Source organism: Pipra filicauda, unplaced genomic scaffold (assembly GCF_003945595.2).
Source record: "Pipra filicauda isolate LSUMZ 115617 unplaced genomic scaffold, ASM394559v2 scaffold6_size6359152_pilon, whole genome shotgun sequence".
NCBI classification, from domain to species: Eukaryota; Metazoa; Chordata; class Aves; order Passeriformes; family Pipridae; genus Pipra; species Pipra filicauda.
In genome coordinates, this window is record NW_024104865.1 from 1,156,694 (window position 1) to 1,172,287 (window position 15,594).

General features: G+C 41.6%; 1 protein-coding gene across 5 annotated transcripts in view; it reads right to left on the bottom strand.

The window, feature by feature from the left end:
- Positions 1-6,432: 6,432 nt before the first annotated feature.
- ACTN1 (actinin alpha 1) overlaps positions 6,433-15,594 on the bottom strand; it is an 88,539-nt gene continuing 79,377 nt past the window's right edge. For 2 of the 5 annotated variants that reach the window (XM_027716964.2, XM_027716962.2), the window contains 6 exons: positions 15,099-15,233; positions 14,084-14,263; positions 13,013-13,159; positions 10,763-10,828; positions 9,145-9,303; positions 6,433-7,326 (listed from right to left, as the gene is read on the bottom strand). In XM_027716964.2, the coding sequence (XP_027572765.1) occupies positions 7,168-7,326; positions 9,145-9,303; positions 10,763-10,828; positions 13,013-13,159; positions 14,084-14,263; positions 15,099-15,233 (846 nt within the window). In that variant the 3' untranslated portion in view covers positions 6,433-7,167. Of the gene's footprint in view, positions 7,327-9,144; positions 9,304-10,762; positions 10,829-11,367; positions 11,449-13,012; positions 13,160-14,083; positions 14,264-15,098; positions 15,234-15,594 lie in introns of all 5 variants that reach the window. The other 3 variants (XM_027716963.2, XM_027716960.2, XM_027716959.2) reach the window with 3 other exon arrangements.

Sequence of the window (15,594 nt, forward strand, 5' to 3'; positions counted from 1 at the left end):
TTCAGTTTGGTTTGCCCATTTTCCCCCATTGTCTGACAGCATCATGTCTGTATTTCCTGCTTTAACTTGGAGTAAATATCTTAGTTACATTTATGATATTGTATGTTAAATTTAGGCATCGTTGAAATTTACTGCCCTCTTATTATTCTTCAGGATGGAGATAACCTATACCTTCAACATCCATGTAATAAACGGAATCTTTTAGGTTGGAAGTGACCCCTTGAGATCATCTGGTCCAATCCCCCAAGCTTGCCAGGACCTTGTCCATTCAACTTTTTAATACCTCCCCAGATGGAGGCTCCACAACCTCTCTGGACAACCTGATCCAGTGTTTGACTACCCTTAGAGTAAAAAAAGTGTTTTCTTGTGTTCAGATAAAATGTCATGGGTTTCAATTGTCAGTGGATGCTAGTGAGAAGAGTGCAGCTCCCTCTTCTTCATTCCCTCCCATTAGGTATTGATACACATTCAGCCTTCTCCAGGCTGAACAACCCCAGGTCTCTTAGCCTCTCCGTATATTAGAGATGCTCCAGTCCCACAGTCATCTTTGTGGCCCTGTGCTGGACTTGCTTCACCAAGTCCATGTTTCTTTTGTGGACACAACACTCCAGGTATGGCCTCACCAGTGCTGCATAGAGGGGCAAGATCAATTCCCTTGACCCTCCAGCAGTGCTCTGACTAATGCAGCCCAGGATGCTGTTGACTTTTATCACAAAGCAGCTGATGTGAACTATTATTTAGTAAGAAAATGGAGGAATGTGACAGCTGAACACAGCTGTCATTAACTGTGATTAAAAAAGAAGAAATTAAAAAAGAAAATGTGGGTGGCTGTAGCTGGTGCAAGTATGCCTTAGAACTTTGAATACAATGTTCAGTTGTAAGGCTGTTTTACTTCTTCATTTGATAAGACTGTCCTGGACACTCAAAATGGCAACACTGTGACTTTCTGTGCAAATTCTATGTAGGTGGCAGAGCTGGACTATTACAGGAGCAGCAGAAGAGTCTCTGTGTGCCTGTGTGCTCGAACTGCTGCATTATGAAGCTCAGAAGCAGAAAAAAGCTCCTTAGGTGGCAGTCTTGGAATGGTATGGGAGTAATAAGGATTGGAGTTACTGGCAATAATAAAGATGTCATACTAGAAGCCCAATTAAAGCTTTTTCGGTTTTATCCTGTGTCTCTGCAGCCTCTGGGGTCGTGTCAGTGGGAAAGAATGCAGCTGTGTGTCTGGAACGCAGCTCCGGCTGTTCCAGCAGTGCCTGAGCTGGGCTGGAGTCCTGCTTTCTCTTTCTTGGTTGTGGACGCTCTGCATGGGTGGTAAAAGGCATGAAATATATCATTAGGAGAATCTGTAGCATTGCCTCTAGTATATGGGTAGTGTTTCTGGAAGCTATCACACACAAAGTCAACTTTAGTAATAAAGCTGTTTTATTTCCCTCATTATTTTGGTTGCACAAAAAGATTGGCCTCTCAGAAGCACATCTGAAAGCCCACTGGGAGTTACTAGTGTTCTGACTGCACACCTACAAATGTAAACAAATACTTATCTGGAATCAGGATACTTAAAAACCACAATCTGTTTATTGCTGGGATAAATGAACTACTTTCTCACTTCCCTGAAGAAGACATTTTATTTTCTCTGTGACAGAAAGCAGGATGCTGTGGCTCAGTACCACAGATTAAGTACTATGTCCTACTCAAGTAAGAAGTAGCAGGAGAGAAATTCTTCATTAAAGTGATGGTGGTGATGTTTGAATGCGCTTAATAATAAAGAAGGTATAAAATGCTTTCTTAATTCTGCAGTTTAAAGTAGTCCTTGGTTCTAGGCAAATCTGTACAACAAAAGCCACAGGGTCATACAAAAAGCCACAACAGCGATTAAAGAACTAGATCAATGGTCTGGGAAAAAGTTTTAAATAGTTGTAGGATGACTGCAGCACTTAGACTGGAATGTGACAGAGCTGGGCCCAGTTCATTGCTCCACTGTGAACCTTCCTAAGGACCACAGGCAAGTCATTCCTGACTGGAGACAATAACCCTGAAGCACCTAAGAGGTGCCAGCCGTCCAGAAAGAATCCATTCAAGACCTAGAGCTATCTTGTACAGGACATCTGGGGACCAAAAATGCCCGCATGCTACTGAATGAATGAGAAGTTGCTAGGAAGCACTGGGGAGATGTGTAGGTCTAAACATCCTGCCCCTGCTCAGTATAGATGCACCTCTCTGCAGCTAGGAAACCAGAGCCTTGTTCCACTTGGGAACCAGAGCACGGTCTTGTCTCAAAGAAGAGTGCCAACATCAGTTTCTAGCAAGGATCAACTAGGACTTGTTCTTTTCTTTGGCTGCCAAAAGACATGTTCAGACCAACAGCTACATTTTGTAAAATGGCCTATTGTTTAAAATACCCATTACTCTGGAAGCTTGGGTTTTCTGCCAAAGCTTGGGTTTTCTCCCACCTGCCAAAGTGTCCTAACCACAGTGTGAGCCTGTGGTGGTAGAGGAGGGAGGCTCCTCTCATTCAAATTTTGCCACTGTGGAGCGGAAAACTAAGGGAGAGCAAGTGTAGGGAGAGACCTAGTGGTTGGGGTGCTGGGAAGGGCATCCTAGGGCTTGTTTCCCACCCTAAGGGTCTTTATCCTTTGACTGCTTAATAGGAAATACCTAAAAAATACCTCTGTCAGGGACAGAGAAGCAGCATTCTTTCTGCAAACTGAATGCTTAAACCATGAGGATATGGATTCATGCTTTCTCTCCTATTGCTTGAGTGTTTATTTATTTCAGAGAGAGAGAGTGAGGCTGAGGAGATGCTCCCTGGCCCAGCCTATTAGGTTTTCTCCTGGTTAGGGTGTAGGGCTGGGAGGTAGGGATGAAGCATTGAACCTGTGTTCCTCTCCTCATGTAAAGATATTTTAGGCAATTAGGCTTTTATGGAGCAAATGGGTGGCAAACCCACCTTGAGACTTTGCAAAGGAATCCACCAGCCTTGCGGGTTTGTACTGGTCATTGTACTCAGGGTGAGATTTGTGGCCCCCAGGATATTGTGATGTGGGGTATTTGTGAGAGGAGTGCTCGGGCCCTAAAGAGGACTGTTACAGGGGACCAGGTGTCCAGCAGTTTCAATGGCCTGTTCCAGCCTGCCCCAAAGCAGAAACATAGGTGTACAGAGAAGGCTTAGGTGCAACAGGGAAAAGCCTAGTGAGCAATACCTCCAGACTCAGGCAGCAGCTGAACAGAGACTGCTTGGATTGCAATTGTAAATACAGGCTTCGCATTTCTACCTTCTAGTGACATCTAGCCCTTTTCCCCCATGTGCCTTCTTTATTTGCACAGTGGGAATACCACTAGATGTTTCCCAAAGCAGTAGTGAGAGATCATGCTTTTCCAGACAGTATCAGGATCAGGGTCACTGAGGTATGACAATAGCTAGAGTTCCTCAGGATTTTGCTCGAATGCTTGCTAGGTCACCAGGATGTGAACTGCTGACTAATAGCAATAAGGTGCAAACAGACTTGCTGAGGAGAGATAAGACAGATATGGGAGGTTGTGCAGTTTCTGCCAACATATTTTCTTGCATGTATGTCCCAGAAATCAAAGCAGAGAACAAAACTGAGAAATTATTTCCCGACTCTTGTATGGTGTTCAAAGACATGGGAGGAATCCATTTCAGTATCTTATTGGTGAGACGTAGTCTATAATGGCTCCGAGTCCTCAGAATATAGAAAAGATTATTTTTGTCCTTGCATTTCCAGTGGGTTTAAATTACTGAGATTTAAATCTACTTGAAATAGCCTTAGAGAACATCCTTCCCTGTACAAGGTGCAATCATCCAACTTTATTCATCACAATGACTGACTACTCTACTGACTGCAGCACTGAGCACATTTTCCCAGTGCCTGAAGGGGAATGTTCTGATTACCTGTTTGCATCAGGACATGTCCTAGCCTTTGCTAATCTATGTTTATTATGGTAAGACTTTCCCAGTAGCTTAGAGATAATGCAGTGGATTTTAAGGGTTTACACAGTAGCAACCCTTTCAGTAGCCAGTCACCTCAACAGTTTAATCAATTCAACATGATTAAGATTTCTTCGTACTTGGCTAGTCTGTCCTACCCCAGCATCTGTAGTGCAACTAATGTTGTACAAATAATCTTCTTGTTATGGTATGAAAATTGTACCTGCTTTCTGGTTTTTTAACAAGTCATTTTAGTTTGAGCTGTCCCTTTTCACAGCCATTACAAACACCCACCCACTCTTTATTCCTTGCCCTCTCCATTTTTTCCCTGATAAGACCAGTAAGTCTGATTCATCTGGATGGAATTTCCATGGATATATGGAAATATAACCATATTTGAAACCAAGTTCATTAAAGGTTGCAGACCAGTTTCCTTTCATTGTCTTCTGAGACTCCTGGCTCTGCTCCTCCACTCTGCTTCAAACCAGATGCTGGCAGCACTGAACACACACACAGTCACAAGATAGGTATGAGAGGTTTTTGGAAATGGGGTTGACATTCTGGCAGGCAAGACAGACCCACGTTTTTTGAGCACTGAAGAGTTTTTGCCCCTGTACTGTCAAATAGTCAGGCTGAGGCAGGTACTGAGATCTCAGCAGCCAAAGATATCAATGGTCATGAAAGGCATTTCTTGGTTAATTTCTTGCAAAAGCATTATTTCAATTTCCATGCCTCAAAATAGAGAGTATGGCAGATTGACAATAATGGTTTACCCGTTATTGGAAGGTGTGAGATTAAGGTGGATTGTCTGCTGCTTCTGTTCTTGGCAGAGGAAGGGACAGTCACTGAGCCGCAAACAGCTGCTTCCAGAGATTAATTTCATCAAGGCTGATGTCAGGACTTGGCTAAGGAATGGCACATTAGCTGCAAAACCATGAGCCTAATACCAAAAGCTGTTTTCAGATTTCAGCATCTTAACTGCCAGAGACTGTTAGGCCACATGGTTGCAAGATAAATATTGTGCTGCACATGAGGAAGGTGAACATCCTGCAGCATCCTAGCACTCCTCCTTGTGTGCGATGGGAACGGGGAGGCTTTATCTACAGCCAAGAGAGAAAAACCAGGTCATGTAAACTCCAGCCAATTTGTCAGAGGCCGTGCCACCTGAGAAGAAATACTAATATATTTTAGGCACACCTATTGTCAATATTTTTAACTCTATTCAACTACTCAGAAGCTTTCAAAGAGATAACCTATGCTGTGTACATTAACACATGGCAATGGAATCCCATTCCCAAACATCCCGTATCTTTGAAGAGGACAGTCTAATTTGTAGCAACATGGCAGTGATATAGCTAAAAATGAGTCTAGAGTGGATTAAATACTGATGTGGCTGCAAGTCCTACATTACTGACAACTCATATCAACCCCTCCAGACTTGTCAGTATCATGGTTTAAAAATAGAAAGTTCAGCTTCAGCTCAACTCCAGCCCTCATTAACAACACAATTATAAGTAAGTTACATGAACTGTCTCTTCTTAAACCTTTGAAGACAAACTATGGTGAGTGCAGTCTGGCCTTATCTATGTATGAAGCTAAATGGCATTTATTACCATGCTCCCTGTAAACTTGTTATCCAGCCTACAGGAGAATACAGATCTTGGTGTCTCCTGTAATTAGTGTGGTAGCAGATATTAGCATCCCCTCTTCCATATACAATAGGCAGATACTGTCAGGTTGGGATACATCACAACACGTTGATGTGATTTTTACTGTGTGCTCCTGAAGGTCAGGAATTAACCACAAAGCTGTGCTGAACCCCAACCCACCACATACAATGCCTTTCTCAGGACTTAGCTAGTTACACTTACAAAACACTTACTTGAAACACGTCATGAAGCAGTAATGTAGTTTTTGCTCCTGACCCTGTGTTTCCTAAAAAAGTTGTGGGAGGGCAGGAAATGCACCTGTAATACGAGATGGCTGGAAGGATTAGCTGCTTCCTTTGCTGATTTTCAGGCACATGACTCACTAAAGGTCCCAAAGGAGTTGTTCCTAAGGCTGGTTTCTTTTCTATATCCAACAGAAGGATGATCTCTAGAGGAATTTATGATGTCAAAAGATGTGGTATCAAAACCAGTGAGATATTCAGTGCTGAGCATGGAACAGTGGATTAATTTTTCATAGAAGGTTCAAGACATGGTGGTTGTTTGTACAGATCTAGTAACTAATTCTGTCCCGTTTTTTAAGGAATAACAATATTGTTCCTAGCGATATGGGTGCATCAGGGATTTAAAGTGGTCATAAAGCTGTGAAAATTCCAACACCACTCAGTAAAAATGAAAAGGTTATGGGGCAAGGAAGTATACCTTTAAAAGTACTGTAATTTCAGTTAAAAACATTAATTTTGGATTCTCTTCATCATGTTGTTTTAAACTAAATAGGGTAAACAATTTTACTATACAAATGAATAAAGTCTAAAGTTGTTATCACAAGAATTTTTTAATATGGTTTGTGACAAGCAATATCAAAGTTATCAACTCTCAAGCTTCATGTTCTGAAACCAGACAACGCTCAGGAACAAAAAAAAGTTGTGCACTGATAACATAGGAGGCGTATTGTATTTTTTAATTAAATATGAAAAAATGAGCTGTGTACATTATTTTTTCCCTAGAAAACACAGCAATTTCAAAAGTTTATCATAAAATATCTTCATGAAATGAGTGAACCAGCAAATACATGCACTTGTGTGCCTTCCCCCCTCCCAAGATAAATGTGATAAGAGAGACATACGCAAATGTAATAGTTAACAGAACAGGTGGAGTTTTGTCATAGTTTGGTTCATTTTGGAAAGGATGGAATGTAACATTGTGCTTGACTTTCTATGTCACAACAAAAAATATTTGGTGCAATATTTTAACATTTTCTTTTTAAGCTTCAATCTGGTGGAGAAAAATACCTTTTCTATAATAAAATATGTCTGTTCTTTTTAAAACGTAACTTTTTTGCACAAAATAATTTTGTAAACTGTTATTTCAAGGGCAAGGTAGGTGGTGCCATGTCAATGTCCTCCCCCCCTACTTAAAAATGTGATCGATTATCTGAAGCAAAAGAGGGTAACACAAAAAAGAGCAGAGCAGAGGTTGCTTTGCAAAGAGAAAGTAGGGTATGTTGGACGGGGGAGAGGGGAGGGAGCGTGTGGTGGGAGAGAAAAAAAGTTAAAGGTCACTTTCGCCATAGAGCGCTGTGGAGAAGGACATGTAGTCCAGGGCACCGGGTACAGCATCACGGCCATTGTAGGGTGCCATTCTAGCAATGCAATATTCAGCTTGATCAGGAGGCAGTTCCCGCCGTAATTCATCCACAGTGATGTAGTTCTGCAATGAGGACAAATGATAAGGCAATCGTTACTTTCAGAAAACTGACTTTCCTCAGAGGGACAACCACTCCCTCTCCCACCAGGGCAGCAGACAACACTCAGGGACAGGACCCCAACAGCTACGCTGGGGACATATACCCACACAGGGAGCTCTCTGCGCTTACGCCTTGGGAGGACATGCTCTCGCTCCCTACCATATGGACAAGGAGGAGGTTTTTACAGTAGAGAGAAAACTTGGTTTTGCAGGAGAGATGCCAGTGCACATAAAGAAAACACCTGGAGGTAAGTAAGGTAACTTGTTAGTTTAAGACTGTGCCTTCCTGTTGACAGAGGAGGTCCTGCTGAAAGCAAATGTGAGGCAGCAGTAATATAATTTGGATGCTGTACCTCACCAGCAGGAGGTAACAACTGCTTGTGCTGCTTGAGAGTTGCCATTCCCTCTCTTCAGAACAAGGGAAGGGGCCATCCCCTCTAGCTCTTGCTGGTGGCACCAATGCAGGCAGCAGACAAGCAAACACTTTGTATTGCTTCCACAGTTCCAGCAACAATCCTCGCCTTTCACTGCAGACATTTTTAATAAGCAAGCAAAACTTATGGACATTGGACTTCTGGAGACTCACTGCACTGAGCTAGCTAGCTTGGCTTCTCTCCATGCAGTGGGCAACAGTAGTTGCCTTTATGCTAATCAATATATTGTCTTTAGCTAACTGACTCATGGGCATTTTCAGTCTGTCTGAACAATAGTTCAGGTTTCACGCCATCCTTCTCCCTCCTGTGACTTCTTATTATTTTTTCCCCCTGATTTTCAGTTTAATGACTGGGTAAAAGGTATTTTTCTTCATAATGAAATACTGATTCATGTTATAGTCACCATAGCATATTAAACACTGACAAATATAGTTAACGTACTGTACAGAATAAATGAGTTAATAAGTAATACTGCACCCCAAAGTACCTCAGTGATTAGTTTATCTGAATAACATGGAATTTTCAGGCCTCAAAAGACAATAGAACTGGCTTCAGCCAGGTAGATGTCTAAAGGACTGGTATCATGGGTTTCTACATCATGATTATAAAAGGATTCTTAGTGAAACATAGAAACCAGTACTGGATTTAAGGGCAACTCATTATAATCTGAGAAGTGGTATCCAACTTTTCATGTGAGATAAATAATTAGCAAATATAGAAATACGTTAATATTACATGTACATATTATTTGTTCAGTTACATAAAAGATTAGTGGGCATGTAATAAAAATAAGATTACATATTCTTTTATCAGCTGCTTCCACTGATGATGTAAATTCAGAAAATTATTACTTTTTGTATCATCCCCTGAGTTTTCCTACTTTCGACCAATTTCTGTGATTAAAAGATGCTCCTCTTGCAAATACAGCATATCCTCAATGAAAATCTGTTGGTTGTATAACAACTGATAGTGACACATGTATATCTGAGAAAGGTCATCTCAAGTTTACAGCTGTCAGTAATTAATAGTTTTCAAGACTAATCAAGAACCGTCTGTTGAACTTATTCATTTTAAAATAACAAATCGCGACCAAGCTCTTAATTAAAATTTTAAAGCAAGAGTGGGCAGCAAACTTCTGACTGAGAGCTGAACAGGACTTTTGAGTGCCTTGGCAGGCTGCTCATTAACCCACGCTTTAACCTTGCACTCCTCCAGCACTACAGAATGTTCCTGTGAAAATACCGTCCACACTGGAGAGTGCTTCCCTCAACACTTTCTCTCAGAGACAAGAGAGAAAAAGGAAAGCAGGAGCCATGCAGATGCAGGAAATGAAGGTGTGGAGCCTGACCTTATCTCCAGCCAGGATCTTGAAGGAAGCCATAACTTGGTCAGCAGTATCAGTATCTGCTGTTTCCCGGGACATGAAGTCGATGAAGGCCTGGAACGTCACTACACCCAAACGGTTAGGGTCGACAATGCTCATGATGCGGGCAAACTCTGCCTCTCCCTGGGGAACAAGAGAGTTATGTAAGCCTGGACATTTGGGCAGCAGTGCTATGAAAGTGAGGAGAAACTGTTCAGCAGCCCATCTCACAGCTAGAAAAACAAAGCCAAATAGAAACCACCTTTGCTTATTTTTGTAATCAGGATGTTCTTTTTTAGCTTGCTGTTGCGTACAAATGCTTCCCATTCATTCGTCCTTTGGAATAAAATATTGTCAACTGTGCCCTAGGGTAACATCCTGCTCCATCTAGCTCTAGGACAACACTCCTATCATGGAACAATATCATACAGACTTCAGAGGAAGACCCAAATTTCTCTATACATGTTGTGCTAGATGTCTGTAGCAGTATTTGAAGATCTGCACTCCTCAAATCCTTTTACTTTCATTTACTTAAAGAGAACTTTTACAGTTTTCTTCAGCTGACAAAACAGAAACCACTAGAGAAATGTCTCTGGGATATTTCATTGTTATCTTACTCATATTTACTAGGCAGCTTTGGAAAGAAGGACTTGCATATCTGCAGTAGCCCAGGAAAGTAGTTTTTACAGGGAAGATCTTTCAGCAAAGTTTTGCTACAGAAGCCAAAACCTTGTAGTGCAGGTTTTTGCATTCCTTTTTGCATATAAACCAAGATCATCTATTCTCATCCCTGGGACTTCCCAGAGAAGGAGGGGAGAGCAGAGCAGAGTCTTCTTCTGGGAACAGGCTCTCCTAACACATCTAGAACAGTATACCTTCAAGAGTAATTAAGGCACCTAATCAAATGTTACCATGTCTTGGCATGCTACACTGAAGAGTCTGTATTTGTCCTGGGCTGACGAGTAAGATGATTAAACACTGCTTTGACTGATATCAGGAGCAAAGACACTGAGAGTGCAGCTGAATATGTTTGCACTCTTCTGCCCTTTGGTGAGCATCAGTCTTTGGTGAAGCTCTTTCTATTAGCTGTCATACCTGTCAAGGTGCCACATGTTACTTCTCTGAATATTCAGGTACTCTGGTGAGGAAAAAAGTCATGGGGAGAATGACTGGAACTTGAACAAATGGTAGGAATGAGAGGAGCAGTGTTTTGAGTGTATTCAGAAATGAGGTCTTGTATACACTTCACAATAAGTTCAACTGACACTCAGGGCTGGGGGAGGTTGTGTGTGCTGTGCAGAGTGCAGGTATCAATATGAGGAAGTTTATTGTTTCTTCCACTGGTAGCTACACAGTTTGATAAATACAATTGTTATTTAAACCACACAGGAATTAGACAATAATTTCCATTTTTTTTTACCTTTAGCTACCACTGTGAGACAAAAATTTTACATGTACAACTAAGATTAGTTTTAACATCCATTGCTGATAATATTGGAAAATAAGGCTATATTTACCTTGATTCACTACACATTCTCCCTTTATTTTTGAAGGTGCCTAAAAGAATCACTTTGAATAGGAGTGACAGAGGGCTCTACATTACCATATTGTAACCCATGGAGATAAGGCAGGCTCGGAAATCTTCACAATCCATCATACCAGTCTTCTTCTACAGGGAATGATACAAAGATGGAAAAAGCCAAGAGAGAAAGGGGAGACCAGTCCAGGAAGAAGTGAACCCATAGGAGACATTACAAAGAATGAGATTCAGCAGGGAGAAGATGGAAGAAAGGATTTACAGGACAATGAAAGACAACAGAGGAAAGGTAGTTTGTGAAACCATGAAGAAGCAAAGGTAGGTTTGGACATGGAATTGTTTACACACAAGAAACATATTGATGATGAAGAAAAGGAATTAAGATATCAAGGAAGACAGATTGAGGGATGGACAAGAAAAGTTTTAAGTGACAAAGAAGTAAATTGAACAGTTTGAGGACATAAAAGAAATTCTCCCAAGACAAAAAATTAGGGAATTAAAAAGGAATAGGTATCAAAGTACATTTAGAGAGGAAGCAGTATAGAAAAGTGATGTATATATAGTCCAACACAAGAACAACGACGGATTAAGACAAACAAGAAAAGAAAGGAAAAAACTGTTATTTTTTCACAGTTTAATATCTGTCTGTGTTCACCACTAGCATTCAGTACCTGTGCATCGTTTCCAATATCGTAACCCAAGCTGATGAGACAGGCTTTGAATTCCTCAGGGCCAAGTGTGCCGGAGTGGTCCTGGTTATGCGGTGTGCCAGGCAGCAGGACATGCAGTGCCAGTGGGGTGACGGTGTGGGGCAGAAGGAAGGGAGACACAGAGAAGTTCAAAGGGAGGTGAAAGGACAACAAATAGGTGCACCATGCAGTGGGTGAGGAGAGAGGGAGAGGAAGAATGACATGCAGATAGAAAGACAGGGAAGAAAAATAAAAGTGCACAACATTAGATATCACAATGACATTTCAGGATGTGCTAAAAATGCTCTTGGAACAGTTCCTTCTCAGAGAGCTCATCCCATCTTGAGAGCATTTGAATGACAAAAACAGTTGATGCTCAGAAGCCTCAAGATATCAATCTCCCACGTGAATCACTTGCATCACTGCTTGTTATCCAGTGTCAAAAGCCCTGTGTTTCACTAGTAACCCGGAGTGCAGGTAAGCAGGCAGAGGCAGTGGGAAGCATTGCCTTAATCTTATGGTCAAAAGTTCCACTAAAGGAGTAGGTGAGGGCAGGTGTGTTTGGCAACACACCCAAGGAAGCTTAGCTGTCAGGGCACCCCAGGAATAGACAAAGAAAAACAGCTGAAGCTCAGGGGAGCAGCATTATGGCTGTATTTATGAGACCTGCACATGAGGTGGAGCTTTGACTGGCAAAGCTATTTCAAGTGCTCAGCTCTGCAAACAGCACGGATGTACAGCACAGCACAACATGGCTTGGCAGCTGCTCTTCCTTTTGCTCATGCCCACTCCCCCAGTGTCTGGATATACCAATCAAACAACACACAAGCTACCACAGGAACTAAGAATCGCCATCCACCCCGCAGCATTTTAGCTCAGGACAGCCTCCAAGCACTAAAGACCCCCTGTGTGCTGCCACCATCTCTTGCCAGATCAAGGAAGCTACGGACAGGATGGTGGGGACAATTTTAAGTGACTTTCCTCAGAAGTTTCAGCTTTTAAAGTCAATGTCCAAATCAAATAGAGAGTTGAAGGTGGGAAACTCATGTTCTGCCCCTTCAGACTGTTGTGAAGGAAGGGGCAAATGATATGAAGGTCAAAATTAAAATCTCTATAGAACTTTATGGGTCTCTCTTCTAAGAAAAGAAGCCATGATTTATTTTTCTTAGATAGCTAGAGAGGGGCTGAAATAGCCAGTGTTAAGCAATTTGAAAGTGTCGCCAATCTCTGAGGGCAGGCTGCCCTCAGATATACCAGCGATCATATACCAGATATACCAGAGATGGCATATCAGAGTGGAGAACAGATGGTCCAAAGAACTTTATAAATCAAGATAATAATCTGCTCTCTGGAGAAGATGGGGTAAAAGTCTAATTACCTAAAAAACCCTTCAAACCTTTCCATACTTTAGCTTTACCAGGAAACGTAGCAGTTTCCTGTGAAGATATACTTCTCCCAGACTAATGATCACTTGGCAGTCTTCACAAAAATGACTGCTTGACAGCATTTTTAAGAATAAAATATCTTCTATTGATCTTATTTTGTCACGGTGACTGCTTGTTTTATTGCACTGTGCAGTCTACAGGAAAGCTTGTAGCTTACCAAGCTGCAGTCAGCACTGACTTACCCTGTCAAAATGGTTGAAAGAAGCCCGGAACTCATTCATCTGTTCCTGGCTGATTCCTTTGGCATCACGGGTCAGAATCTGGTTTTCCACTTCGTTGATAGTTCTAGCAATAGTTGTTAGTAACTGTTCCCAGCCCACTCGGATATGCTGGAAAAAGAGGTCAGGACAATTTTAAAATTAAGAAGTTGCTCTTCAGCCTCTGAGGCCAGTGGATCAAATGTGCTACTTATTGCAAACTAAATGACCCTGGTGTCCAAGGCAGAAGTCTATTTTCTCACAAAAGCTTCCTTCTCATCTGCAGCGTGAGCCAGCCAGATATTTAAAATCTGAATTTTGACCTAAAAAAAATACCAAGGAAGCCAATTCCTGATCTTAAGAAAGACTTGGTCCTATTGCAAAATTCCTTTGCCTAGTCAGAAAGGCTCCCAATATTTTGGGGGCCTTTAACACAAATGAGAAGCAAATCCAATGCTTCTAGGACTTAGTCAAGCAAAAAACCCTCCTTACCGAGAAAATAAATAAAACACAGTGCTTGGAAGACGCTGGTGCTCTACTGTCTCTCCTGTTGCTTAATGGAGATGGCCAGAAACCAAAAGACAAGTTCCAAAGGCTGTCTGTGTTCTGCTGGACTCATGCTGAACTCAGATTGCTCCCAAGAAACCTCATGTTGTCAACAGAAATCCAGTCTCAGATTTATAAAAACTTCTGTTGGACTTTTTTCTTCTGCCAGGCTGTGGCAGCTCAAAATCATCAGCACTTTCCTTTCTCATCCCAGCTAATAGGCTGCCACAATAGAGTGGCAGGAGAAATGAGACCTAACAATTTTTCAAGCAATACTATTGATCTCATTCAGATTGTTTCTGTTGTCTGTATTTGGAAGTGCATTGGAATGGATTGGCATGAAGTACAGCAAGGCAAAAATAAAATTCAGTGACATGTTGTTGCATGCTTGGCCACATTGTCAAGCTCTCTATTTTCCTAAGAATCAAAACACTTTGCCTGAGCTAGATGTCGCTGACACTACCTGGCCACAGCAGATGAGGGTGTCTAATCTGCTGCCAAAACATTTACCTCCATGGTGTAGTTGGTGTGCTTGTTATCAAAGATAAGTGCTTCCTGGATCAGCTGGTGGTCTCCTTCCAACTGGTCAATCTTTGGTTTGTAATTCACAATGCTTTTCTCGTATTGCCGCAAGTGGTTGAGCTGGTCCTCCAGGGTCCCGTGCATCTCTATTGAAATGCGGCCAATCTCCTGCATTAGCAAAGTCAAAGGAGTTAAGACTCCACTGAAAGGACAAGCCTCAACATGCTTGACATTTATTGCAGCGATTTCACTCTCACACAGGATGATGATTCAAAAAAAAATAATCTCAGGGAGCAGTTACTTCACATAAACTGAGACAGTGTCAGCAAAAAATTTAGCAGAGCCCTGAACATTTTCCAAGTGAGGTGAATCACATAAGATGTGTCTAACACAAGGATACATAAGAAAAGGAAACTGCAGTCCATAAGCTAGTAATGTACCAAGCCAGATCTTTTTCTGGTGTACTGTCTGCCACTAACTTAGTCCCTTCATACAGACATATTTCTGTAATCGCTCTCTTCTTTCCAGCTTCTGCCATCAGTAATAGGTTCATATTCTTGCATTTCATCAACTCCATTTACTTCAACTCAAATCTTACCTAAAAAGAGATCTCCCTTAAAAATGTCTCCTCTGAAGATATTTGATATGCTAATTGTATTTATTTTGTCATGTGGATCAAGACCATTGCTGTGAAAGCAATTACACAAACTATGTCTCTGATCTAGAGTTTTTAACTTGCTGAATATAAACACAAATCTTAAAATACCAGTGTTCCCCATCTTAAGTCACGCTTTTTGTCTGGTAATAAAGAGTTACAGGGAGAAAAGTACAAGCGCTTCAGTAATCGATATCAATCTTGGGATTCTTTGTATTTTCTATGATATTTCTCTTACTGCAACTTGGAAGAAAGAACGGCTGTGACAGTGGCCAAGAAAGATCAAGGATAAGAATATCAGTGAAGATCACAAAGGAAAACAGTGTTTCAAAATTTGCAAAGCACTACCTCCATCTTGGTCTGGATCCAGGGTCCAATGACATTGGCCTGTGCACCAAACTGTTTACGAAGTCGTTCATTTTGCTGTTGGCGAGCATGTTCTTCCATCAGGGCTTGATCCCTTCTGGGAACCAACTGCCGCACCTACAGCAAAGCATAACAAAGTGTGCAGTTTAGACACATAAAGGCATATGTACAGTAAATGTAGAGGTTGCTGCACGGGAGGGAGGAGTAGGTGTTTGCACTGAAAAGTCACATTTAAGTCACGATGGGCATGGAATGTGAATGCTATCTGCTGTAGGATGCACACTGCAAACTCATCTCCAGACATGGAAGACGAGAAGAGGCTTCCATTCAGTAGTTGTGTTTTTGGCGGCTCATGTTAACTGAGTTGCAGGATCTCACTTTGGCGATTTTGTTTTGTAGTAAGAATCATCACCACAACTACTATGGACAGTAGCTACTCTTTTAATGTTACAGCAAAGAAAGGCTACTTGGCTGTGGA